Raw genomic sequence first — 27649 nt, 5'->3', positions numbered from 1 at the left:
TATGTTTACTGTTTTTATGAACCGTATTAGTTTTATTCATTATTAACCATAGTATTTTTTTCCCAAGTGAATGAGGACTAAATGTATCGAAAGTTCACAATATCAATTAAAAGTTTGGTTTGAAAGAATTAGAAAATGAATACAAAATGATAGAAAAGTGGCATAGAAAATTACCTTGCAACTTGAAAGAAAACGTTTTATTCTTAAAAACAATCAAAAATGTATGATTTTAACAAACAAAAGCGTTAGTTGAAATAATTTATTTAAGTTCATTTATTTTAACTAAAAAGTTAGTAAATTTAAATCGCTACAATGATTAACTAGAGTTCGTTTATTTAAAACTAATTTTTCATTTGAGTTTACTGTGGAATTATTTGTTAAGAAATTGACACGAACGAACAAGTGAAATATTCGTTATTTTTATCCAAATATTGATTGATACAAATTAATCCACTGAGAAAAATTAATTATCATGTTTCGTAGTTTCAAGCAGCAATTTTTGCTGCATCAAACCAAATTTGTTTTTTTTTGTCTTTTTTAGTCACTTTTCCTACCGAACCCCGAATTGGAAGGTTATCGACTCCTTAAACCGAAAAAGTCACTGAATGAACTCACTTCTTGACAAATGATACCGACTTTTAAATGTATTTAACCGACAATGCATAGTTTATTTTTTATTCTTTAGGGTGTGTGCAAAAGAAACACGGTCTCGACACTGAAATCTGTTTTAAACCAGAATTCTTAAAAATGCACGAAATGTTGAGATTTATCCGTTAGCTAGACACAAGCGAAAATATGACTAATGCCGGAAACATACTCATACTAAAATATAATTGACCTATGTCCGTTTAAATAAATACAAAACTGCAGAAAAGTTTGGTTTGATTCCGATAACTATAGCCAATTTTCTATTAAATTTAAAGTGTCACTATAATTATTTATTCACACTGTATTGCCAATACTGAATTCAAGGTCTTTGTTCAAGCCCGGAGGCTCGACGAACTGAGCAAATGTGTCTTATGGTCCCATAGATCGATTTAATATTTTATTCCGATCCGACTTCAGGTTCCGGTTAATATGCGCCAAACAATGAATCAAATTATCGCTCACTTTTCCCAGACATGACGTGAACGATTTTCAGAAACTTAGATTCAAACTAAAGGTCTTATGGTCCCATTGGATTTTATCTTTATCCGACTTCCGGTTCCGGAATTACAAGTCAATATATGCAAATCTATTAGAAAATGGTATTAAATTTTCTCGGAAATTTCTCAACCGATTTTCACAAACTAAGATGCAAATAATTCCCGGGCCCTGTGGTGGAGGAGCACTATGAGGGAAGCTGAGCTGCAAGCAACCGGGCGGGTCATAGGTGGTGGATAATGCTTAGTCGCGATAGCAACTCGTTGTGACTCGCGACCCGAACCATGTAGCGGGGGCTGACTGCAGGTGTGGGTAGGACGAGGTAGTGGGCCCTACACGTTCTAGGCCTAAAAACCACAAGACAGTTGGCCTAATGCCTAAAGCAGTTGGCCCTGACAAGGCGAGTTGGCGCCGCCTTTCAATATGCACCTGGCCCAAATCTCTCTCTTCTCGCGGTCCTTCAGCGTTACTGCAAGGTTGGCGCAGGCCTAGCTAGCCGCCCATAAAAAGGGCTTGCTCAGGAAGTTCAACAAGAAAATTCGGTTGGATCTAATCGGCTCAGACCTATGCGACGAAAACGGACAAGAGATTGGAAACTCGGTACGTGGAACTGTAAGTCTCTCAACTTCATCGGAAGCACGCGTATACTATCCGATATAGTGAAAGACCGCAAGTTCGACATCGTAGCGCTGCAGGAGGTGTGTTGGAAGGGGTCTACGGTGCGGGTCTTTCGAGGGAACCACACCATATACCAGAGCTGCGGCAACACACACGAGCTGGGAACAGCTTTTATGGTGGTGGGGGAGATGCAAAAGCGTGTGATCGGATGGTGGCCGGTCAGCGACAGAATGTGCAGGTTGAGGATCAAGGGCCGGTTCTTTAATATCAGCATAATTAACGTGCATAGTCCCCACCTCGGAAGTAGCGATGACGACAAAGACGAATTCTACGCGCAGCTGGAACGTGAATACGATCGCTGCCCAAGACATGACATCAAGATCGTCATCGGCGATTTCAATGCTCAGGTTGGCCAGGAGGTGGAGTTCAGACCGGTAGTTGGAAGGTTCAGCGCCCACCAGCAAACGAACGAGAACGGCCTAAGACTCATCGACTTTGCCACCTCCAAGAACATGGCCATAAAAAGCACCTTTTTCCAGCACCGCCTCCTGCACCGATACACCTGGAGATCACCCATGCAAACGGAGACACAAATCGATCACGTCCTGATTGATGGACGGCATTTCTCGGACATTATCGACGTACGAACCTATCGGGGCGCTAACATCGACTCGGACCACTACCTTGTGATGGTTAAGCTGCGTCCAAAACTGTCCGTTGTGAATAACGTACGGTACCGGCGCCCGCCGCGGTATAATCTGGACCGACTGAGGGACACCGAGGTCGCGACTGCCTACGCGCGGCATCTCGAAGCAGCGTTGCTAGCGGAGGAGGAGTTCAATGATGCTCCCCTGGAGGACTGCTGGACCAGAACTAAAGCAGCCATCAGCAATGCTGCGGAGAGCGTCCTGGGATACGTGCCAAGGAGTCGACGGAACGAATGGTTCGACGGCGAATGCCAGGAGATATTGGACGAGAAGAATGCAGCACGCGCAGCGATGTTGCGTCAAGCCACCCGTCAGAACGTGGAATCGTATCGACAGAGACGAAAGCAGCAAACTCGCCTTTTTCGGGACAAAAAGCGCCGCCTGGAAGAGTCGGAGAGAGAGGAGATGGAGATGCTGTATCGTTCTCAGGATACACGGGCGTTCTACAGGAAGCTGAATGACTCTCGCAACGGCTTCATGCCGCGAGCCGAAATGTGTAGAGACAAGGAAGGTGGCATCCTGACGGACGAACGTGAGGTGATCGAAAGGTGGAGGCAGCACTACGATGAACATCTGAATAGTGCACAGGCGGACAATCAGGCGTTGGAGGAGGAAGATTATGTCAGTGTTGCAGCCGACGGAGATGTACCAGTGCCCACTATGAACGAGGTCAAGGAGGCTATCCAACAGCTCAAGAACAACAAAGCAGCTGGTAAGGATGGTCTAGGAGCAGAACTCTTCAAAAGGGGACCGGAGAAACTGACGGAATGCATGCACCGAATAATCGAAGAGATCTGGGACAGAGAACAGCTACCGGAGGAGTGGAAGGAAGGGGTCATCACCCCGATATACAAGAAAGGTGACAAATTGGACTGTGCAAACTACAGGGCAATCACAGTGTCAAATGCCGCCTACAAAGTGTTATCCCAGATCCTGTTCCGGCGCCTATCACCACTGGTAAATGGATTTGTCGGGAGTTATCAGGCCGGGTTCATCAACGGCAGATCAACAAACGACCAAATCTTCACTATACGGCAAATCCTCCAAAAATGCCGTGAATACCGGGTCCCGACGCATCATCTGTTCATCGACTTCAAAGCCGCATACGACACGGTTGACCGTGTAGAGCTATGGAAAATTATGGACGAGAACGGCTTCCCTGGGAAGCTGACAAGACTGATTAAGGCTACGATGGATGGTGTACAGTGTTGTGTCAAGATTGCGGGCGGTTTCTCTGAACCGTTCGAATCACGTAGGGGATTAAGACAAGGTGATGGATTGTCCTGCCTGCTGTTCAACATCGCACTTGAAGGAGTTATGCGAAGAGCGCGGTTCAACATGCGGGGCACGATTTTCACGAGGTCCGGACAATTCGTGTGCTTCGCTGATGACGTGGATATAATCGGTAGAAACAAGGAGACGGTAGCAGATCTGTATACCCGACTAAAGCGCGAAGCGGCACGAGTAGGACTGAGGATAAATGTGTCTAAGACAAAGTACATGCTGGCTGGCGGAACTGAACGCGATAGGCAACGTCTGGGCAGCAGTATTACGATCGACGGCGACGAGTTGGAGGTGGTTGACGAGTTCATCTATCTTGGCTCAATGGTGACTGCGGACAACGACACCAGCCGGGAGATCAGGAGGCGCATTATATCCGGAAGTCGTGCCTACTATGGACTCCACAAAACATTGAGATCCAGGAAACTTCACCCCCGCACGAAGTGCACCATGTACAAATCACTGATAAGACCGGTGGTTCTCTACGGGCACGAAACGTGGACAATGCTCGAGGAGGACCTGCAAGCACTCGAAGTCTTCGAAAGGAGGGTGCTGAGAACGATCTTCGGTGGTGTGCAGGAGAATGGAGTGTGGAGGAGAAGAATGAACCACGAACTAGCGCAACTCTACGGTGAGCCAAGTATCCGGAAAGTAGCCCAGGCTGGAAGGGTACGGTGGGCGGGGCATGTCGTGAGAATGCCGGACAACAGCCCCACCAAGTTGGTGTTCACCTCTAATCCGGCAGGTACAAGACAAAGAGGAGCGCAGCGTTCACGGTGGCTGGACCAAGTGGAGCGAAACCTGGATAGTATCGGGCGCCGACGTGGTTGGAGGCAAGCAGCCATGGATCGAGTTACATGGAGAAGAATTGTTGATCAGATAAAATCTTAAAAGATGTAATATCAGAAATATATAAGATGCAAATAAAAGGTCTTGAAACTCTTTAAAAGGTATTACAACGCGATAAGTGACAAATTTTAATTTTCATGAGGATTTTTTCAAAAGTGATGGCAAAATGAGATGCAAATTTTTATCAAATGTGCTGGTATATTCATGTAGTTGGCAGACCTTGTTCGTTAGTGGATATATAAATCTACTTTGGTACTACTAGTCCCCGGTTTCCACTTCCGAAAGCACCGGTAATAGTACAGAAAAGCTCAAAAAATGGAACTTAATTCAATTTCTCAGCAAACCGATTTTCACAAATAATGATTCAAATTAGAACTCTCAGTGTCTTAAAAGATATTGTGCAATTTCATCCAGATCCGGTTCCGAAATGATAAGGCAATGAGTATCACACAGCGTGCATTTAAATCTATATTAACTTGACATAACTGTTTACAAATTGAAAAGGTTATGGTTTTTGATTTCATCTTGACACAATCTTCTTGTGATGCTTTTGAAAATATAGGTAATAAGAGAGAGAGGCATCATTACACCACTAGGTGGATTAAAAAAGGTTTTAATTTAACTTTTCAGGACTTTCTCACATTTCATAACATATATTTCCAGAAAGTGTTCTCATTTTTTCAATAATATAAAATGATTGAATGTTCGTTTAATTCTTACGAACCTTCAAGAAAGAAAGATTATTAAATCCAGCATTTGAGTACGTTCGAGAGATTGCGAACCAATCAGAAGTTATCGCACAACATGACCACCCTATCGGCCAGTTGGTGAGCAACTGAACAAACCGGCGAGTCTCCGCGAACTGATCAACAACATCGGGGCATCGGACTAAAAGAGAATACAATAAAACGTACATTCGCACAAGGTTCATGCCAATATTCTACAATAGGCCAAATGCGTCGAGAGTTGAGACATATTAGCCGAGACTTTATTACAGTCTATTATAAATATCAACAAGAGGAAATGTTACCGACCTAAGACAGTAAAAACCGATTATCTTTGTATAATTATGGCCGAAACGAATGCGTTGTAGTGTGATACAAGATTAAATCGAACTAAGTGAACGATCTCGTTTTATGAGCGTGAACTGATTGTGTGGGTTGTGGAAACGAGTATGAGCTTAAGTGCTTTACATACAAGTTCTATCAGTCGTGTATAGAATTATTGTATGCAGACTATCTCAGATATTGATGTTGGTATTTTTTATTGATAATATTTACACGTTTGTTACTTTCTAACTAGGTCAACCTGATCACATTTTGAGATGAAAAAAAAACTGCGCCAAACGGCGAGTCAAAATCTCTAACGATCTACAGACAGATCTTAACCATTAAAAATTTAATCGGAGTGGAAAATCTCCAATTTACGTCTAGACATCTCGTTCGTACTGGCTTCGCTGCCGAATTGAAAGGGTAAACATTTGCACATCGATCGGTTGTTTAATCAGTTATAACTCGTGCAAGAGTTGAAATATATTCCACAAACCAAAAATGATGCCTAAAACCCATAAAGCACGGAGAAGTTCTTAGCTTCGGTACTGTTCAGCACCAACGCGTTAATAAATTGATCAAAGTTTTGGTATCAAGTCGGACTTTTCTTGTTAACATAGACTTGAAAATCCATGGTGCGAAGACTGGACGCGACATAAAAAGTAGCATCACGGCTAACGAGATGGTCACAGAGTTTTGCTTAGCTGCCCGGAAGAGTTATCCGTTATCGGTTGATGTTTTATTTTAAAGACAAAGCCTACGTAGTATTTAGAGTGGTTAAAAAAGTGTATTTGTTCGTAAATTTGAGTGAATTAAATTTCCAACACGATATTCTTGATAAATTTCGATTCCATTATACATTTCATCGTAAAACGCTTGATAATGTGTCGTTTTCGATTCTTTAGTAAATAGCAGTTTAAATGAACTGCTAGTGCAGCTTAATAATTCAACTTGTACCGTTACGCACGGCACCGAGGAGAAGTTTTACATTACTCAAGCATAATATGTTTGTTGATACAAAGAATCAATGTCTTCTCTGACGTTCTATTGAATTCTATTGAATTCTATCCGGCTCCAAATTCCAGTTCCGGAATTACAGGGTGATGGTTAAAAAAATTCAATTCAAAAAAACGAAACTCACTTCATTTTCTCTGTGGCGCCTAAGCCGATTTTTGCAAACTTAAGCTCCATGCAAAATCCTACGGTGCAATAAGTTGCTATTGAAATTTACAATCCGGATCTGACATCCGGTTCCGATATTTTAATTAATAAATTAGACACAAATCTCCTGATAGTTAGGGAAACGTGCCACTTGAGCCAATTTGTTCTGAAATATAAAATTTCAAACCGACACACAGAAAACGTAATTTTCTTTGTAAATTTGTCTCAAAACTGTTATTTGTAGTTTATGTTAGTTGCTGTTTAAACGAATAGAATTACCATTTTTGCGAAATCACCCCTTCGACGAAATAGTTATCGGCGAAATTATCCTAATCCATATAACATTATAGTCGGATAAAACCTTTCATTGGAGTCTAAGGTGATCAAAATTGGTCCAGTCATCTCTGAGAACTAAGTGGAATTTTAATTCCGATAGAAGTTAAAAAGTTATCAAAAGTCATAATTCGAAATAAAATTTTCAGTAACTTGTTTTGTTTAACAATTATTGACCATTATCCGTGTATTGAAGAAAATTACTTTTTTTCGTGAATTTTACCTGTACATCCGAAGAACGTCAGCTGATTGAACTGAACAAGTAAACTTTTAAAATTTTGTTTAAAATCGGCATATAGGGCAATAGAATCTTATTTTTAGTGCCACCACATTATTTACTTGGCCAAAAATCAACGAGTTCGAAGCCTATACCTTCACTTCGATTCTAAAAAGCATTATCACAGCAAAATTAATGCGCAAAATATTTAATACTCCTGTTATAGCGAGGCGAAAAGTCGAAGCGAATGCAAAAATTTTTATCTTATCTTTTGAGGCAAGGCATTGAACAGAGATAGTAGATCTCACGCTAAACTAATAGTACGGTTACTCTACATCCCCATCGAATTAGGTACACATTAAATACTTAACAATATACAGATCTCGAGGTTGTATGAGAAAAGTCCTGCCCTACACCAACTGTGCATTTATTAAGCCGACCGTTTATCATATTCTATAGAAAAACAAGCCAGAAAATCCAGCTCTAGACAATTTATCGTCCACAGATCAGGCCAGTTCAATCAACAGCATTCGCTCTCTGTCAGTACAGACTACGCGTGACATCAAATGCGCCCAGTGGGTATGCATCCCACTGAACCGGCACTGGATCGTGTAAAGGTTATCGGTGCAAAAATAATACGGTGTTGTTACTCACCCCTCGCGAATCTCGAAATAGGATGGCCGCATGGTACGGATCCATCGTACCATCCGGTCGCAACCCCCGGCTGGCACCCAATGACGCTCGACGTCTTTCCGCTAGTTCCGCCGATGCTCGTCGCATGTGCGCCGCTGTTGAAGGTAAAAGTCATTATGATTATTGTGGTCGTGAGTCTACATTTTTATATTAAATTAATAATAATATAACGCATTTCTCTCTTAGTTGCAGCTACAAATAAAACTAGAAAAAATTTAAATTGTTAAGGTGAATGGATTACGCCTTCGGCAAATGAAACCATTTATATTCCAACTAGCTGAAGGTTGAATTAGAATTTTCCATAGTCAAACTTACGTCGGGTAAAGTGTTATTTTGAGACATTCTGCGACTAGCACCAATTTCGAGCGACGTGAGCCTTGATTTGTTTTCCTTTCGCTTTCGGTGTTGCTACGTAGACTAACTATATAGGCGCAGGTGCTCACTTCTCGCTAGTTCAGACACCCTTTCCCAAATCGTGTCGATAGATCTGCTCCGAGCCGTCGAATAACTTGTTATTCTAGCCATAGTCGTTTAACTACATCATAAACCGATCAAGAGATACGGTTTGTTGTTATTTTTCCAGTCCGTCGCTTGAAGAAGGATTACGTAAACCTGCCCACCGATATGTGTTGGTGTTCAAATATTGACTAGTGACACACCTTTTTTCTTTGTTCTATAAATAAATCTATTTTTATAATGAAAGATGTGTTGCATATTTTTGATACATGAAAAGCAGGTCGGAAATGGGATCCCAGAACCAGTTTAACATCAGGTTCGATGGAACAGTTCTCAAATGTGTTTGATGTTCGCACACACACAACAAACTCGTATGAAAATTATAGAATCAACAAAAACAAACACTCATCTGGCGTAACGTTTATAAAACGGAAGTCTACTGACCCGAGGTCCAATGCCACTCGCCAACACTGACTAGACGTCTCTGATCGGCTAAAACATTCAAGTGCATCGGTGCAGTTACAAACACTAACCTAAGACACTTCATACAAAACGTGCATTATTGTGCACGCAGTGCCGAAGGTAACAAATATACTCGATGAATAGTTTTAAACCAGTTCATACCGAAAGTTTTACAAATTAATCTGTGAATCAGCAGTCGGAACATAGTAAGTGGAACCATGGATTGATTACTAGAGCGCTTGCACGGTTCTTCGGGTCAACTGGTGGCAGTTAAGGTGAGGAATGAGTCATGTCACGTTCAAACTATTGTATAAAGTGTTGAGTGCAAGTAGCTTAGCCGAAAATTCGGTTTCAAGGGCGAGGGGGATGTCGTTCACCATTAATTAAATAATCGAAATCGGTTCGAATCTAACCGACAAGGTAAAGTTGAAGAGGTTAACGATTTGTTTATCGTCCTTGTTCACCATGTCTTATATAAGACGCATTTGAATACACAAACATTCTTGATATCATCGCCAATGCTGACCTGTTACGCACTAGCTTTGTGAATATTAGTGAACAGTGCAACTCATACAGACTAACTAGGTTGCATTAGGTAGCAGCTTTTATCAACGATTTGTATCGAATGCTGTTACAGGAAACGACGAGATATGCTAACTGAATTTGCATTCGAATGCATGAAAGCCGACCTACTGCCCCTGTGTAGAGCGAAAACACAAACAAGCTTTCCTTGAGAAGATTATTAAGCACTTCCCGCTGAGATCAAAGTCGTTTGCCTCTATATTAAGGCCTTACTACATACCAACCTAACAATTGCCCAGAATAAATCCAAACAAGCGTTTACCTTCTTTGAGTATCTTATTGTAAATACTGTACGTAGATTCACAATCGTCCAGTATTCGTCTCGTGCGCTGTACGTCCAGCGACCGAGATCGGGTCCGGAAGTCTGACTGGTCATTTTGGTTCAACTTGGATAGATCCTCGGGTGAATGATCGGCGGATTCGGAGATTGACTGATGCCGCGTTCGTCCTGGCCAGATGTGTGCTTTCTTTCCGAGATGCTTGATCATCTCGGTTAGTGAATAATGATGATTGCTCTTGTGGTGATGACGGTTATGTTTGTCCGTGCTCTTCGAAGTAAACGACTGCGACATATTACTATCTATGCTACTTTGCGAAATACTGGAAGTCAAATTTCGAGCGAAACTACTGTTATCGAAGCGGTTCCGGTGACCGAGGTAGCGATAGTTGTCAAGGTGGTGTCGGTTAAAACTGCTGTCGTGGGCCATGGCAGCATATTCGTCTAACGAGTGGATCCCCGCGTTACGCTGAAAAAGAAGATTCCGGTGATGGTCGGAGGCGAGCGCAAAGCGACCCTCATCCTGGTCGTCGTATCCTCCCGTGTGGGTAAAATACTGGTGGTCCGTTTTGTACTCGTAAATATCGTTCAGATCGTGCGGCAGGTAGCCTAAATGATTATGCGTTGGTGGCGAACCTGCACTTTCCAGTGATCCTCTTCGTGCCTGAGAATGGATAATTTTTGATAAGTAAAGCTAGAGTTTAGTGTACGAGCTACGATTTGGGTGACGATTTTATAAATTTTCTGAACTAACTTCGACATTTTCGTCTCAGATCAAAAAAATTTACATCCTTTTTGCGGTAATTTTTCAAATGAATTTGTCCGCTTTCATCAGAAATTGTTAAAAAGTATGAACTTTTTTCTATGTTCGGCGCTTAATCTGGGACAGAATCCCATAAGAACAAAGAACAGGATCGGATCGGTGAACGAAAAAAAGTTCCCGCCAAGTATGAACCCAATCAGAAATTTTTAAAGAATCTGTGTTCGACTGTATTCGCTTCTAGAAATCTGTGAAAACGTGGGTAATTTTTAAAATCGGTGCAACCATTGAAAATTTTTGGCGCACAGATTATTCCGTGGACCTGGAACCCAGGGATTCCAAGTGTCTAAAAATGAAACTGTGCATATCGGAAGACAAATTCTGGCGACAGATATGTTAACAAAAAATCCCATTTGTTTTTTTTAAGCTTCATCTTCGATTCGTCAGAGTGCATAACAACTTGAGTCCCTACACAGACATAAAGTTTAACTCCACTTTAGCGAGGCTTCCTAATTACATTGTGGTGTTTTTTTTATTGTTACATATTTTCATTTGTTCGACTTATTAGACGATTGTAAACCATTTATTCAAAGTAAAGCTAAGAAATCTAGGTTTTCATAAGCAGAATATTTTATATCTGGTGAGATATGAGAAATCTGGCAAAAGATTTAGTTTTAGATTTGCCTGACTGTCTGTCGAAATGATAATAATCTGGCATAGGCAAGATAAATCTGGAACATTGGCGACTCTGGCTGAAAGTATCACCTCTACACGAGCAGCGCCTCTGCATCTCATTTCAATGTAAATGTCATAGATTTAACCTATTCGTTGGCCATTCGTTTGCCATAGTTAATCAATCTTATGAAATCCATTTTCGGATTTTATGAATTGTTTCCAGGGTGGCAAATGAATTAGCGATTTCAATTTTCCAGTTTTCCGGTTTTTCCAGGTACGCGAGATGCAAATTCCTGGTTTTTAGAATAGGCCGAAATAGCCTTTGTTCAGTATTTTTTCTAAATATTTCTCTCATTCAACCTTTAAGTAGAAATCCCATGTCCAAAAGGACATCAAGAGTTGAGAAATGAAGTATTTTTCAGGTATCTCCTTGGAACTACGTTTAGAAATCAGATCCACAGTTCGCCCAAACGTTCATATTCTGCCCTGGCAGTACCACCTAGTTCAATGTATTCCATCTTTATTTTGTCTGTTACTTCGCCGGTAACTTCGATGTAACAATAGGATTAAAACAAGAAACATATCTTGCCAACGTTGATGAAAGTGATCAGTTACACAATTTCACGAAGGAATGAAGCATCAAAATTCTTACAATTTTCTCGAAAAATCAACACAGTTTATTCAAACTTCATGCTTTTTCCAATAATACTCATAAGCGTAGCTTTTACATCAAATTCGATTATTGTTGGTGTCTTGTAGGTTGCCATCAGGCAATTTAAAGTCTAATAATGAAAAATTTATTTTAAAGCCTTACAATTAAAATAAAAATAATTATTTTTCGAACCATTCAGTCTTTTGCAAGAAAGACTGGATCAGTCTTTTCAAGGCTATCTGGAAAATCATTCCTTCTCAAAACTTATTCAAATTAGGAAGGCAAAACCGTTCATGTCAAAGAACCGTTGAAAATTTAATAGTTGTATCCAAGGATGGCTTTTATCGTATCAAAGAATGCTCACTCGCAACTCTTCCACGATGAAATCAGTGCCATCAAAGAGAATCGGAAATCATCGCAACAACAAAAAAAAAAAACCGGCATGGTACATTTAACATAGAATAAACACTAGTGCGAGAGCGAATTTCTCTCGGTGAACCGTCTGAGAATCAACGGCTAGCACGCTGCTGTGGGGATTCTCTCTGAAGCAACAAACGGTCGCTTATTCTCGTTTCGCGATCCGATTTTGTATGGGCAGTGGATAATTGCGATAGAATCATTTTACTATTACCGCTTATTCTAACTATGTGCTTATAAACTTTGTATAATTTGTGTCTATGAAAATGTATGTGAATGCTCCACACAAGTACACTAGTATGAGAATCATCAAGTCGAATCATCGATTCGATTTTCTGCGATAATTGTCAACTTGCGATTCTCTCTTGGTAAATTCCACACAGCGGCGATCATTATCAGACTGAAATTTTTTTAAGGGCCATGAAATACTCAGAGTATGAAGTGGAGCGAAGAAATGTAGAAAAATTCTCTCGAGGTTCATGCATTGAGAGACTCGAATTCTGGTAGCATCTTCTACCGGATTGAAAATGTTGTATACAATATAGATAAAAATCGAGCAGCTTCTGTCAAATTTTCAGCAATCACCAACACTGGTTGTATCAAAATACCTTATGATCAAAAAAGAACCGGAATTTTCATTTTAAAATTCCCGCGCTTGTCCAATCGGTGAACTTTTATTCTCTCAACGTTGGCAACACTTTTATACACATTCTGTCAAATTTTGACGCATATCGTACGATTAGTTTTTGTTTGGCGTCTATACAAAGAAGTTGAAAAATTTTCGTGTGGCGATTTTTATAATGGATGAAAATTTAGAACAACGTGCGTGCATCAAATTTTGTATTGCAAATGGATTTAAGTGTACCGACACGTTGAAAACGTTAGAAAAGGCCTTTGGTGAATCGTGTCTAGGAAAAACACAGGCATACGAGTGGTATAAACGCTTCAAAGGTGGTGGTACAAGCTTGGATCATGATGAGATCCCTGGCCGCCCAACAACATCTGTTACTGAAGAAAACATTGAATCGGCGAAGCAAATCGTGTTGCAAAATCGTTCTGTACCGATTAGTGAGATTACTGTGTTGTTGGGCATCTCTTATGGATCAGCCGAACACATTTTAACTGATGTTTTGGGTTTGAAAAGCGTCGCTTCTCGGCTGGTGCCAGAAAAGCTGAATTTCATTCAAAAACAGCGTCGTGTTGATGTGGCCAAAGAGATCATTTCCAACGCAGATAGTGACCAATATCATCAACCAAGCACCGTACTCTCCAGATATGGCCCCGTGTGACTTTTTCCTCTTTCCCAGACTCAAATTGTCATTGCGGGGAACGCGTTTTGAGACCATAGAGACCATAAAAAACGATTACACTGCGGTCTTTTTACGTGTTTTTTATACGTTTTTTTACGAGGATTTTCGAAGTCATGCGGTATTTACGCGGATTTCCGAACTTACGCGGTTTTCTTGTTTTGTCATAGAAATGCATGAAATGTCGAGACTTTTCATACATTCTAAAACATTTTGCATCAAAGATTTTTTTCAATTTTGCGTTTTTTTTCTACGATTTCCGTAAAACCGATTCCTTCTAACAATATATACAATATTCTTTCAAAGTTTTTAGCTTCAAAGATTTAAGCGAGCCAGAATAAAATCTTTCTAGAATTCATAATATGTACGCTTGTCACTTGAAAAAACAACAACAATCTATGCCTCTAGTGACTGGGATGATCTAAATTTGATTCTCCTATCATCGACAATCTTCGAGTGCTTTTTCGTCGACATCAATTCACTGAACAAATTAAACCATCTTCTAAATCTTTCTAAGACAAATTACAAACTCTAAAAAACCAATTCCAGCTGTCAAAGAAGGCAATTAAATACTCTTTGCAAACGGTGAATAAGGTGAAAGTCGACTACTGTGTCGATTTTGTGAATCCTATTGAAATCAATACCAAGATTACAACACAAGTGTTGTCACAATTTGACATTACTGAGACAAATTTTGATGAAATTAGGGAAATCCCCAGCCAATGATTTCCCTAACTTCATCAAAATTTAACATACAAATTTCGTCAAATTCATAAAAACATGAATACTCCTAAGAATTCCTAATAAATTTACTAAACATGTTACCTGATGTTATTTTTATGCGTAATTATTCTGATATTGAATAGAAATCCAGAAGCATCCGAATTATCCTTATTTTTCATTATGAGCATTCATTGTGCTGTTATTGAAGATAAACAAAGAAAATTTTTATTGATTTAAAATTGCTGTCAAGCCCACACAAAAACCACTGAATGAGACATGAGGTGTTGGCCCCATTTCCAATGGATTGTGCAGCAATAAGCCTGTGTGGGACAATAAGATGTTTCAAAACTTGTACTGAACTTCTCGTTCAAACACAAAATTGAGTATTGCCTCTAATTTTTCATTTGTTGTATCTGGAAAATCATGATGATGAAAATCGTTACTAGGAGTAGTGAATTTTTTCCCGGATGTACACTAAGATTCCCGACTTTTTCCCGGTGAAACCAAATTCCAGACTTTTTCCCGATTTTCCCGGTCACTTGCCACCTTGTGCTTCATATGTGGAATAACGTCAATTGTGAAAATAAAGTGAATCTGAGCCGCTTTTTTGAAAGGCCGGACGCCGGGCAAAAAGAGGTTTCTTAGGTAGTTACGTACATACAAATAAATCTTGTCCCGGGCCCATTAATACATCAAAGTGGCGCTGATGTAAATTTAATTTTCTCAGATATGATAGATCCGATTTTTCGAAATGTACATTCAAATGAAAGGTTTCTAGGAAAATTTTGAATTTTATACTAATTCGACTACCAGTTCCGGAATACTGATTTCTCAGAGATGATAAACCGAGATTCGCAAACCTTGTTATAGACTAATGTTGAATTTTATCTGGATCTGATTTCCTGCTCAAGAATTGCAGGATGACGAATGTTTGGAAAATTCGAGCCTTCATTCGTGCATAACACGTAAAAAATCTATATTGTGCTAAAAATTAGTTTAAATTTTTAGGTGCTGATTGTTGATGCTGAAACCAACTGATCACGGTTATATCGGTTCCCGGTTGTGGAAATACGGGAAATATTGATCAAAAACTCCTAAAAGTCACTTAACCGATTTTCACAGAACATGGTTTTCGAAGGATCCAGTAGTCTTATAGGTTCGTTATACGTATTTTATTCGGATCCGACTACCGGTTGTCAAAAAGAGTAAATGAATCAAGAATTTCAAACTGGAATTTAAAATCACGATGCAAAAAACATTACAAATTTCCAAAACTGTTCAATTCGTATGTGTCGGCTTTAACCGTTTGGCCATACGCCGAGGAGGTGTTGATGTAAATCAATAGTCATACAGACTATATCTGTATCCGGACTCCGGTTCCGGGCATATTGGTGAAACTCTCCGAAATGAAGCTTGGATCGTTTTCTCACATTAACCGGAAACTTTTCGCAAGTTTAATTAGTGTTTTTTTCAATTGTCGTTTCCAATCTGATGACTTTACACTAAAACGCATGGAATGAACCTCAAGAATCTTTTGGTAATCTCAGTGGTGTCTCGTCCTCATGTGTATCTCGTGCACTGCACAACTGGTCAAATTGAAAGAAAACACTGCACCCCCTTCCGCATTTTTTTTTATTTAGATTCTCTATTTATTCGCCGAAATTGAGTGTATTTACAGAGATCTCATATACATCCAATTTAATTTTCAGGTATCTCTTTTCGCTGTGTTAGTGTCTTTTCTGAGCACATGAGTTACTGCACAGATTCCAGAAGATAAAGAATCCAGCTCCGAGCATTGTCGTTCTCTCTGGCACGTTTGGCTCTGTTAGGAATTGTATGCACACCTTCAGGAGAGGTAGCAGTGGTTTATGCTTATGACAGATAAAAACCAAATGCTGTTTCAGTTTCAACGTCGAAGCGGTTTTATTGATGTAGTTATTGACAAATTTGTTCGACGGAGAGAACCGAATTATTCTAGTATATTTATGATACGAAAAAAGTTTAATAAAAAAATCCCATCCGAAAGTATATCGTTATTTCGTTGTATTGAAAATCACAAGCGAATATTCATTTCTCAATCTATAGTTTTCTCTTACAATTAATTGTTACATCTGATATCATACCACAAAAGTTGTGCACAGCCCAACAATTTTGTCCCGAGACGCCACTAGGTAATCTAGGAGCTCCGCTGTGAACTCAGAAAAGCCAGTTTGTATTTGAAAGAGCATTCAACCATATTTGTGTAGTTTCTAGTCTATCGTCACCCAAACACTAAAAACAAAACGAACAAAATCTTACCGTGACATTTCGTTTAGACATCCGCTTCACTCCGGATCCACCAATATCTAGACTCGTTCGCCCATCGGGGGACTTTTTCGTGCGTGGTATCGAGATTCCTAAATTGTGATACTCTTGGTAGGTAGGGGTGCGATGGGCACCCATAACATACTGTGGATCGAGGGCGGGACTCATGTCTGCAACGTTAAAGGAATGAGAAATTTCACTCGTTTAATTGATTCAATCTCAACCAAACGATTTACAGCAAGGCATAATTCTCAAGCAGTACAGCTTGCAGAGACATGCAAACACGATCCGAAGAAGCAATGCCAGGATACTTGAAATTTCAATGAAATCAATGACACGTGATTTATTAACTTACCTCCATTATGACAGGCGGGATCAGTTTCTTCGACGCTGTGAGATCGCTCAGTTGGTGACTTACAAGGAGACGTAGCACCTTCGGCAGCGTTTCCGGCGTAGGCGGAATGCCAGCTTTCCGTGCTGGCTTGCTTTTCCAGGGCATGCTGGCGGAACAAGTGCTGCATGCCGTGCATGATGGCAAATTTTGGCACTCAACACTATCGGTGGTTGTTTTCGTTGCGGAACGTTTCCCGAACTGGATAAATTTTCTTTTCACTTTCTTTCGAGGTTTCGTTTAGTCACATTTTCATCATATGGTTATCGTTTCCGAAAACACTTAATATATCGCTTCACAGTTTACGCTTCGATTATATTGCACGTATTTTTTCTTTTTCTGTAAAATAGGTATTAACGATGAGTTTTAAGCTGTTTGGCGTTCAACCACTCTGATGATGCATTGCTTTATTCGACGAGCGTTTGGAAAATAATAACACAAACAAAAAATTTCCGATATGATTCTCACGATTCGATATTCCAATGTGCATTTGGCATGTCTCAGTTGTTCACCAAAGTTGTTCGATAGAGGGGAAAACAAGCAGGCAGGTTTTTCAGTATTCGTTGTTCGTGACTCTTTCAGGGTAATTCAAAGATGTACGGAAAATTCATTTTTCAGTGCTATATTGATCATTCAGCTAATGCTTACATTCGTCATTAATAAATTACTAGCGTAAATATTTATTTCGCATCTATTTATATATGACGAATCTATTGTATTTCAACATGATGGCGCTCGACATAGCCACAAAGTGTTACTAATGGGTAAACACGAATCATCAACCGGTGGAACTTAACGACAGTAATAACTAAATAATCAACGTCGGAACGAGTGGTAATTTAGTTACGCGTAAACCGACGATACGGGTGCTATTATGCACTATCACCAAGACGATAAGTTAATTAAAAGCAATGAAGCTTGTCGGTGGATTCTTCTGCAGCAGATTTTTAATTTGATTACAGAATGAAAGCCTTTCTAATGAAATGCATTCTTGGATTTGATTGCGTACTTTGGATTGACAAGACTACACCAGTGCACGAGAGAAAAAGCGACTGAATCATGGTAATGAGATATAATATCCCTCCAGCGACTGCCGGCACTGGTTGGAACATATTATTTATAAACGTAGTAGGTCTATTAGTTTGACCTTCATGGTCTCTTGCTACATGTGTGAGGCTACGAAGCGTCGGAGCAAGCAAGATATGTCACTGTCCTTCATCCATAGCGATCCATAGATAGTCTACTAGTTGTAGCAATTGATTATATTACTGAAATTAGAACAATGAAGTCATGCGAAATCTTGCATTATCCTGATTTTGTTTCAAACGTGTTATTAACGAAGCTTCTCAACACTAGTAACAAGTACAACAATATACTAAGACAGTAATAACTTCCTCCAAGCTAGAATCAATTTTGCTCTTGTTATGAAAGCAGTCATACGCTCCAAACACAGCCAATTTATTCGAGCTTGTTTTTCGTGCACGTGATTAAAATGAGTAGTGACCAGATAGCTTCCCCGGCAGTTATATCAATGTGTTGAACAGTGTTTATATTAAAGCACTTGGCAGGCCAATCAATAATCACTCAAATTGAGCATTTGTAGACACAAATTAGTTATAGTTAGTAAAGAGCCCAAGAGGTTAATTAAATCACAAAAAATCACCGTACATAAGATTCGCCCCACCCCGTGCAATGTGTCGAATACAACATCTTGTACAAATCCATACTCGTAGACGATAACACAATGATTTTTCTTTAAATTCTCAAAAACATTACGTTGGCAGGAAATTGTCGTAACTTCGTAGCTTCTTCATATCTTCATACGTCGTTCTGAATCAGGATGGTTTGTAGCTGTAGAAATTGAAAGTAACCTATGAGTACCAGGTGATCGTACATCGATTTGCCACTAGCCGATATCAGTAATTCAAACAGGACGGGTGCTTCTTGACGGACGGACGTGAGGTGATTGAAAGGTGAAAGCAGTTCTCCAATGAGCATTTGAACGGCGCTGAGAACGTAGATGTGATAACGTAAGTGGAGCAGAGCACGGGACCAACAAGGATTCCATTCACCAGCTTGGAAACAACAAAGCAGCTGGTGAAGACGGTGTCGAAGCTCAGCTCATCAAAACGTCAGTCTGCATCTGTTTATAGCCAGGATCTGGGAAACCGAGCCCATTTCGGTCGTCTTTCTTAAGCCCCATTTATAAAAAGATGACTCTTTTCTATAGTGAAAATACCCAATCTGTCATATAAAGTAAATGAGTTAGTGGGAAGCCACCAAAGATTGAAAACGAACTAGAAACTTGCGTAAATCACGAAGAAATGCAGTAAATACGAATTCCCAAGGCATCATCTGTTCATCGACATCAAGGCGACATACGACAGTATCGATCGCTATGGAAAATCATGGCCTCACTACTCAAAAATCTATCCAGCGTTCAATTATTTAGATGTCATATGTCAAAATTTCATTATGTTCGATTCATTAGTGTGTTATTTATCGCGTTACTTTTTGAAACAACAAAGAGTAAAGTACTGTTTCTTCTGAAAGAAAAAAAATAGTACGGCATTTTTTTTATATCATTATTTTACCCCGGCTTCAACCATTTTGGTAGTTCACCGAGTAGAAGTAATAAAACTTGACCGTGTTGTTGTGTTGTTTTGTGTTTTTTTTATGTTTGTTCTCTTTTCCTGTTCCGTTGCGGCCGCGGGAATAAGGCATTGAATTCAAACGTGGCCGTGCAAACACCGATGACTCACAACGCTCTAGTCGTACAAATACAGCTGTTTTTTCCGGAAATCGTTTCAAAAGTTTACTCTATCGTTATGTAAAATTCAAAAGCGAAGTTGCAGGATTGTGCTTCTGTGGCTCAGCCGATTAACCGGAATGCTTTGTGATCTAATGCTCCTCGGTTCAAGTCGCGCTGTTGCCATCGGTCTTTTATTTTTTTTATTTCATTCGATCTCAAGCTATGTAATTTTTAAATCACAAAATTTTATACGTTCTTGAATATAAATTTGTGTAAGTTTTTGACCACAATTACGTTGAAACCGGGTATAATCAACGATATAAATAAAAAGAATGTGTGAACTACGACGCTCCATTTATATGCATCTTATAAGATGTAAAATCTCAAGATTTTTTCGAACTATGCATTAGGTGTTGCATCGAGGTAATGTTTCAAGTAAGCTTCCCGGCTCATTTTCATTTTTGTTATAACTATTATTGAAGACGCTGAGTTGTATTTATCTTATTCTTTCAAAATGGCTACACCATTCGGGTTAGAAAATTTTAAAAGGTTTACAGTAAAAATTCAAAAATACGGTTTTTTATCAACAATCGCTCGCGTTTGCATCATATTTCTTCAACAGAGGTAGTTCGAAATTTATAGACACTGTTTCTATCTAGTATATTTCCACTGTTTTTCTCAATCATGTTTAGTGTTAAAGAATAGTCTATCTAAATAGTCGAGCAATAAAACCATAAAGGTTTCTATGATCCTGCCATTGTTAAAAAAATAACTCTCGGCAATCGGCTGCCCAGTTTTCACGCAAAAATATTTGGCTGCAAGTAAGGGAGCGGGTCATTGCGCCGAAAGCCATTTCGCCGAAAGTCGTTTCGCCGAAAGCCATTTCGCCGAAAGTCGTTTCGACGAAAGGGTTATTTCGCCGAAAGGGTAATTTCAAATACATCAAATTATTTTTTTGTGTTATTATGCCTCCCGTATAACTGATGTGGCGCAGCCACATAACCGAAGCCAAGATGGCTCGGCTGCATAAAGCCGCCGAGGCGACGCCGGCTGAGTTGGCCGCCGACCCAGCGTCGGAAGCGGCGGCCTCTTGCATACAAACCTGTAACCGCCTCGTTTACCCGGTCTAGGTTTCTTTGCTTTAGTTAGGTCCGAACGAGCGGTAGCGAGGTCGGACAGCACACGAATCAAATCGATGTGGCGAAGCCGCATTAGATATTTTTTTATTTAGTAAACGGAAAATACCACATACTTTTGCTTGGTAGATACCTATGGAATTGCTTTGATGATTAGTGGGTAGTAGTCAACAAGTTTCTTTGGGAACTCCGTTCTGAGGTTCATGAATCAATCTTTATTCAAGAAGTACAATTGTAGGTCAACAAAACGGTCGTTAACGTTATCATATTTAATTTGTCTTTTTTAAATCAATTCCCATTACGATTTTAAGACAATTTCAGGAATCGGCAAAACGACGGCGAAATGGCTTTCGGCGAAATGATATTCGGCGAAGTGGTCTATTCGGCGAAATGACCCTTTCGGCGAAATGACTTTCGGCGAAACGGTTTTCGGCGAAATGTCTTTCGGCGACATGACCCTGATCCTGCAAGTAACCCTGTACTGAACATTTAAACATGCTTTTATTGGGAACCTTTTTCTCGTTTAAGTCACTAACGCCGAAACACCTATGGAATCGTTTGCGCTCGAATGCTGATGCTACACTGTTTGATCATTTGGTGTAAAAAATCAGACAGAGGAAACTGAAATGTATTGGCTCGAAATGTTTGTTACTATGCGATGAGCTAACTAGAAAAATTCGACGTGTGTAACTAGAAAATCAAGTTCGTTACTCTTCCGAGATTTCAGACAAAACATAGCACACTAATTTCACAATTGCTTGATTGGACTGTATTTCCGTTGAGAAAATGGATTTGAAATGTTAAAACTACACCAGAATCATTTTGCTACGTGTCCTCTAAGAATCACGAAACAATCACCGAATGAAGCTGTTTGCTTGCGTGTCTGGGCGGAAATCAAACTCAAGCGCCGGAACGAAGCACGCAAGCTATTTGTGTTGTTGTTCTGCTTCGTGCGCAAATCGAAAGATCCGAATGTCTACATTAAATTAGAGTCATGAACGCTGTGGGTGTGTCTGATGATTTTTATGACGTTTTAGAGTTCAAAAAAATTTATTCCCTATGTACTCAGATTTGTTTGAAAGAAAGAGATATAATATTTGTTACACACTTTTCGGAATACAGGGAACTTTCTTTTACCAGCGGTGCAAAACAAACCTGAAAGTTGAAAAATGTTTAATGTACAAAGAGTTTGAAATCAGATAAAAAAGGCATAAAAATAATGCAAATTTCTATACATCCTTTCAACATGATACTAAAAATCAACAGGGAATCTGAAAGAGAATGTCGATTGGATGGTAGAGATACTGAAAATTCTACTCACAAAAAAATGTTGAAACAAACACGTAGAAAGTTCGAACCGTCTTTATTGAATCAATCATCAAGCATAATTGAGCGAATAATAACCTCAAAGACGTTATCAACAAACAATTAACCTAATCAAAACATTCGATTGCGAAACAGAAGATACTGCTTCGGCATGATCCTATTTTACTGTGATTCTCTACAGGCTTTAGCAAGACCCACTCTTTTTGTTTTGAACCTTCAAATCACACGGAAAGAAATCCGTTACCGTTATCAGTTTGTGTCTCATAGAATTATGATTATTATTCATGATTTTACGATCAAAACTATGTCAAAATTGTTCTCCGGTGAAAAACTATTTTGGTCGTTACAAGCGTTACTGGCAACGCATTTCTCCTACTGTTTACTTGTGTTTCTTCTATGAAAATCTTATCAACCAATTTTAATATTGTGATTAGTTGATTTATATCAGGCGGGCTGAGCAGTAAATTCAGAATATCATTTCGATAACAATCGAAAACCGAATAAAACATTCTATTGTGACTTCGATGTTTAGAGACTTATGGTAATGGTAGACTATTGTAGACTTATTATAAAAAATATCTTGCTTTAACGTTTCGTTTAATTTAATTTAATTCATTTCAGCATCTGGCTAAGGATTGTAGTCGAAAAAAAACCGGCATGGAGTTTTTCATCGGCAAGTACCGTCTGGATGTTCCAGAAATAGAAGACCAATTTTACAGTAGATGCGGAAAATTCAATAAGTATGACCGACACCATGAACGGCCAAATATATCGAGTAGAATGCCTTCAGAAGCGTTTGCTGCCCTTCATCTGGTTCTCCGAGCACTATACTCTGTTTTGGCCGAATCTGGCATCGTGCCATCACACAAAATCGGCAATGGAGTGGTACGAAGCCAACGATGTTGTTTTCGTATCGAGGCACCAGAACTCCGCTCAATAGAAAAAAAATCGGAGCGATTATGATTAACAAGCTCCGGAAAACAGAGAAAGGAAAAACGACACGGATTTGAAAAAAGAGTGGATGGAAGTGTGTAAAAAAGATGGCATAAGTGTTTGTGCAGGCGCAGGATATGATGGGTAGCGTTCAGTTGCGGTCACTTAGCCCGTTTGGTTGAATAAATCAACTTTGCAAAAACATAGCTTATATGTGGCCCGTACCCGAGCGAAAGTAAAAAAAAAAACTTTTAACCATACCAGACCCGAACCCGATTTAATTTTTCCGATTCGTACCCGATAAAAAATAAAAATCTTCACCAGTATCTGAAAAAATAGAGTATTCGAGTTTAAATACCTGAACCAGACAAAATTTTTAACCCGTTCCTGTTATAAATGAAGAAATTGAAACCCGTACCCAACCGAAACAATTTCCCGTACCCCACCTGGAACGAACCTAAGACAGCTGTCCACGGCGGGATGTAAAACTTGTCATCGGCGACATGAATGCTCAGGTAGGCCTGTGATCGGGCTGGAGAGCCTGCACGAGGTAACAAACGACAACGGCCAACGATACGTGAACTTTGCAGCATCACGAGGAATGGTAGTTCGAAGCACCTTCTTCCCCCGCAAAGATATCCACAAAGCCACCTGCAGATCACCTGATTAACATACAGAAAATCTAATCGACCACGTTCTCATCGACGAGCGATTCTTCTCCGAAGTCATCAATGTCCGCTCCTACTACTGTGCCAACATTGATTCTGACCACTACCTTGTCGCGGTTTGTATGCGCTCAAAACTATCGACGGTGCACAACACTTGTCGCACAAAAACGCCGGGACTTAATCTCGAGCAGCTACGTAGCGTTCGTACTGCAGAGGAATACGCGCAACAACTGGAGCAAGTGCTACCAACGGAAGAGCAGCTTGGCGCGGCGACTCTTGAAGACGGCTGGAGGAATATAAGATCCGCCGTGAGTAGCACTGCTTCAACCGTACTAGGTACGTGGTTATCGAATCGAGAAAATGACTGGTTTGACGCCGAATGTCAGCAGTTGGTCGAAGAGAAGAACGCAGCAAGGGCGAGGATGCTGCAACACCGCACTAGAGCGAACGAGGAACGATACAGACAGGCACGGAACAGACAGAACACGGGTTTTCGGAGGAAAAAGCGCCACCAGGAAGACCAAGATCGCGAAGCGATGGAACAGCTGTACCGCGCAAATGATACACGGAAATTCTATGAGAAGGTGAACCGCTCACGTAGAGGCTTCACGCCACAGATCGAAATGTGCAGAGATACCAGTGGTAACCTTCTCACGAACGAAGCAGTACTATGACGAGCATCTGAATGGCGAATACACAGGATACAGAGAACGACACAGGAATCAATCTCGGTGCACGCTCAGCCGGCGACAGATTCACAGCACCTGATCTGTCGGAGATAAGTGAGGAGGAGATCGGAAAGCTGAGGAACAACAAAGCCGCGGGCAATGACCAGTTACCAGGCGAGCTGCTCAAACATGGAGGAGAGGCACTGGCTAGAGCGCTGCAATTGTTGATTTCTAAGATTTGAGAGGAGGAGATTCTACCGCAGGAATGGATGGATGGAGTGGTATGTCCCGTCTACAAAAGGGCGATAAGCTAGATTGTTGCAATTACCGCGCAATCACATTGCTCAACGCCGCCTACAATGTACTCTCCCAAATCCTTTGCCGTCGTCTATCACCAATAGCTAAGAAATTCGTAGAGCCGTACCAAGCGGGATTTACTGGAGTCCGCGCCACTACGGATCACATATTCGCTATAAGACAAATACTCCAGAAGTGTCGTGAACACAACTTATTCATTGATTTCAAAGCGGCATACGATGCAATCGATCGAGAACAGCTATGGCAGATCATGCACGAATACGGTTTCCCGGAGAAACTGACGCGATTGGTCAAAGCAACGATGGATAGAGTGATGTGCTACGTCCGAGTATCTGGAACGCTCTCGAGTCCCTTCGAATCTCGGAGAGGGCTACGGCAAGGTGATGGACTCTCTTGTATCTTGTTCAATATTGCCCTGGAAGGTGTGATTCGAAGAGTGAGGATCGACACGAGTGGTACGATCTTCCGAAAGCCGTACAACTTTTTGGCTTCGCTGACGATATTGATATTGTAACACATAACCTTGAGAAGATGACGGAAACCTACATCGGACTGAAAGCTGAAGCTAGGCGTATCGGACTGGCCATAAATGCGTCCAAAACAAAATACATGAGAAGAAGAGGCTCTAGAGTAGAAACACTACGCCTCCCACCACGAATATTGATAGACGGTGACGATATCGAAGTGGTTGACGAGTTCGTGTATTTCGGGTCACCGGTGACCGCCGATAATGACACCAGCAGAGAAATTCATAGGCGTATTTTTGCAGAGAACCCTTCGATCGAGAAAAGTACGCCAACGCACGAAATTGACCATCTACAAAACGCTCATTAGACCGGTTGTTCTCTATGGCCACGAGACCTGGACTATGTTGGCAGAGGACCAACGCGCCCTCAGTGTTTCCGAAAGATAGGTACTGAGGACCATCTATGGCGGAGTGCAGATGGAAGACGAAACGTGGAGACGGCGTATGAATCACGAATTGCAACAGATGCTAGGAGAACCACCTATCGTACGGACAGCTGAAATCGGACGTCTACGATTGGCTGGGCATGTCATAAGGATGGCGGACGACAGCCCAGTGAAAACGGTTCTTGAATCTAATCCGACTGGTACAAGAAGAAGAGGAGCGCAGCGAGCAAGGTGGATCGATCAAGTGGAGGATGATATCAGCAGCATCCGTGCCTTGAGTGGCTGGCGACGAGCAGCCATGGACCGAGTTATGTGGAGACGTATTCTTAATACAGCAAAGGACACCCCAGGCCTATAGCTGTTAGGTAAGGTAAGGTACCCAACCCGAACCCGACAAACAGCTTGAACCTGACCAATACCTATCGGGTTTGGGTTCGGGTCGGGTTTCGGGTACATAGAGAAAGAAATTTCCCAAGAATTTAAGAAAATTTACAGAACGACGATTTAAGTAATAGAACTATTAAATTTCCTTGGGAGTTTATGGCAAGTTTGGCGAGTTGTTCATGTCGTTTCTAGTGTATATTTAATCCTATTTGACCACTACTCTTCAAAACCACTGTCAGTGTAGTATCAAATAATATATGTTTGGACGAACGATGATTGGTTGTCTAAGTTGATGTCACAATTTGTTGATTTGGTAGCATATAATAAAATCTAATTTCTGACCGAAAAAAAATCGGAACGGAAACAATTGAAACCTAACTCCATTCTCTGTTTACTAAAGTTATCGATCCTCGGAGTCTGACACTGTCTTTGTTAATTTTGTTTCTCATTGAATTATTGCTGATTTGGTTTGGTTGACGCGGTAACACCGGTTAAGTATTGATCAGGCGAAAAAAAAACTGGTATCAAGTTTGCAAAAAGTTCATATTTCACTTTGGAACTCGGAGTTTTTTTCCCGTACCGAAGATAGGCAAAAGAGGTAGAAAAAATGATAAAATGATGACAGACGCAAAATTAAATTTTTGCATCGGGAATTTAAACAGTTTTAAACGTACATAGTGCTATAATTCGATACACAACGCAATTCAATTATGCGTCATACGTTCGTTATGTAATGGTACATTAAACCAAGTCATAATTTTTTTTCACTGCTAGAAATTTAAAGATTTTAAATGGACTTATGAACTACTACACGGAACCACCCGCGATCCCATTTCAACCAGAATATTAGTTGATTTTCTGAATTCGATTGGTTAAAATTTGGTACAACTAATCGATTGTTGTTTTAACTAAACTGTCATTTTTGTTTTTCGATTAGCAGAAACTATGGTTGAAACAACTAATTTAACCGTTTGAAAAAAATGCTGTCAATTAGTGAGGACACATACCTTTCAATTTCAACAAATATTTTAGTTGAAATAACTGGTGTTATTGAAACAAAATTCTGTTAGTTGACAAATAAATCGGTTTTATTATGTTTATTATGTTTTAGACATTGCAAATAGTTGAATCAATTCCAACAATGTTATTGATTTGCGAAAATTTTAGTCTTTATATGAGTTTGGGTGCGTCAACCGCTGGGAATTGGAATTTTGCGACGGCAATTCAAACGCGCCATTCAATCGCAGCGCGTTCTGTGTGTTTGAAACCCTTCGCTCCTGTTACTTTCATAAATTAAATTCATGTCAAAAAGCGTTTTATTGCTAATGCATGAACATCATCATCGGTATCAAACAGCTGGAAGTAAAACAGTCTGCTGGAAGTAAATCAATGATCGAATTTGAAGCATAAAATTTTTGCGCATACCTGAAAGATTACGAGATGATCATTCATTAACATTTTCTAATTTGTCACCAAATCTTTTTCATCTTAAACA

At 40.2% G+C, this 27649-nt stretch overlaps 1 protein-coding gene across 1 annotated transcript in view; it reads right to left on the bottom strand.

Annotated features, from left to right (window-relative positions):
* The window catches only part of LOC131429156 (uncharacterized), a 230261-nt gene that overhangs the window by 51429 nt on the left and 151183 nt on the right, over positions 1-27649 (bottom strand). The window contains exon 8 of the mRNA XM_058593203.1: positions 8013-8146. Within this exon, the coding sequence (XP_058449186.1) occupies positions 8013-8146 (134 nt within the window). The remainder of the gene's footprint in view (positions 1-8012; positions 8147-27649) is intronic.

Source organism: Malaya genurostris, chromosome 2 (genome assembly GCF_030247185.1).
Source record: "Malaya genurostris strain Urasoe2022 chromosome 2, Malgen_1.1, whole genome shotgun sequence".
In the NCBI taxonomy this organism is placed as follows: domain Eukaryota; kingdom Metazoa; phylum Arthropoda; class Insecta; order Diptera; family Culicidae; genus Malaya; species Malaya genurostris.
This window is presented reverse-complemented; position numbering and strand designations above follow the sequence as displayed.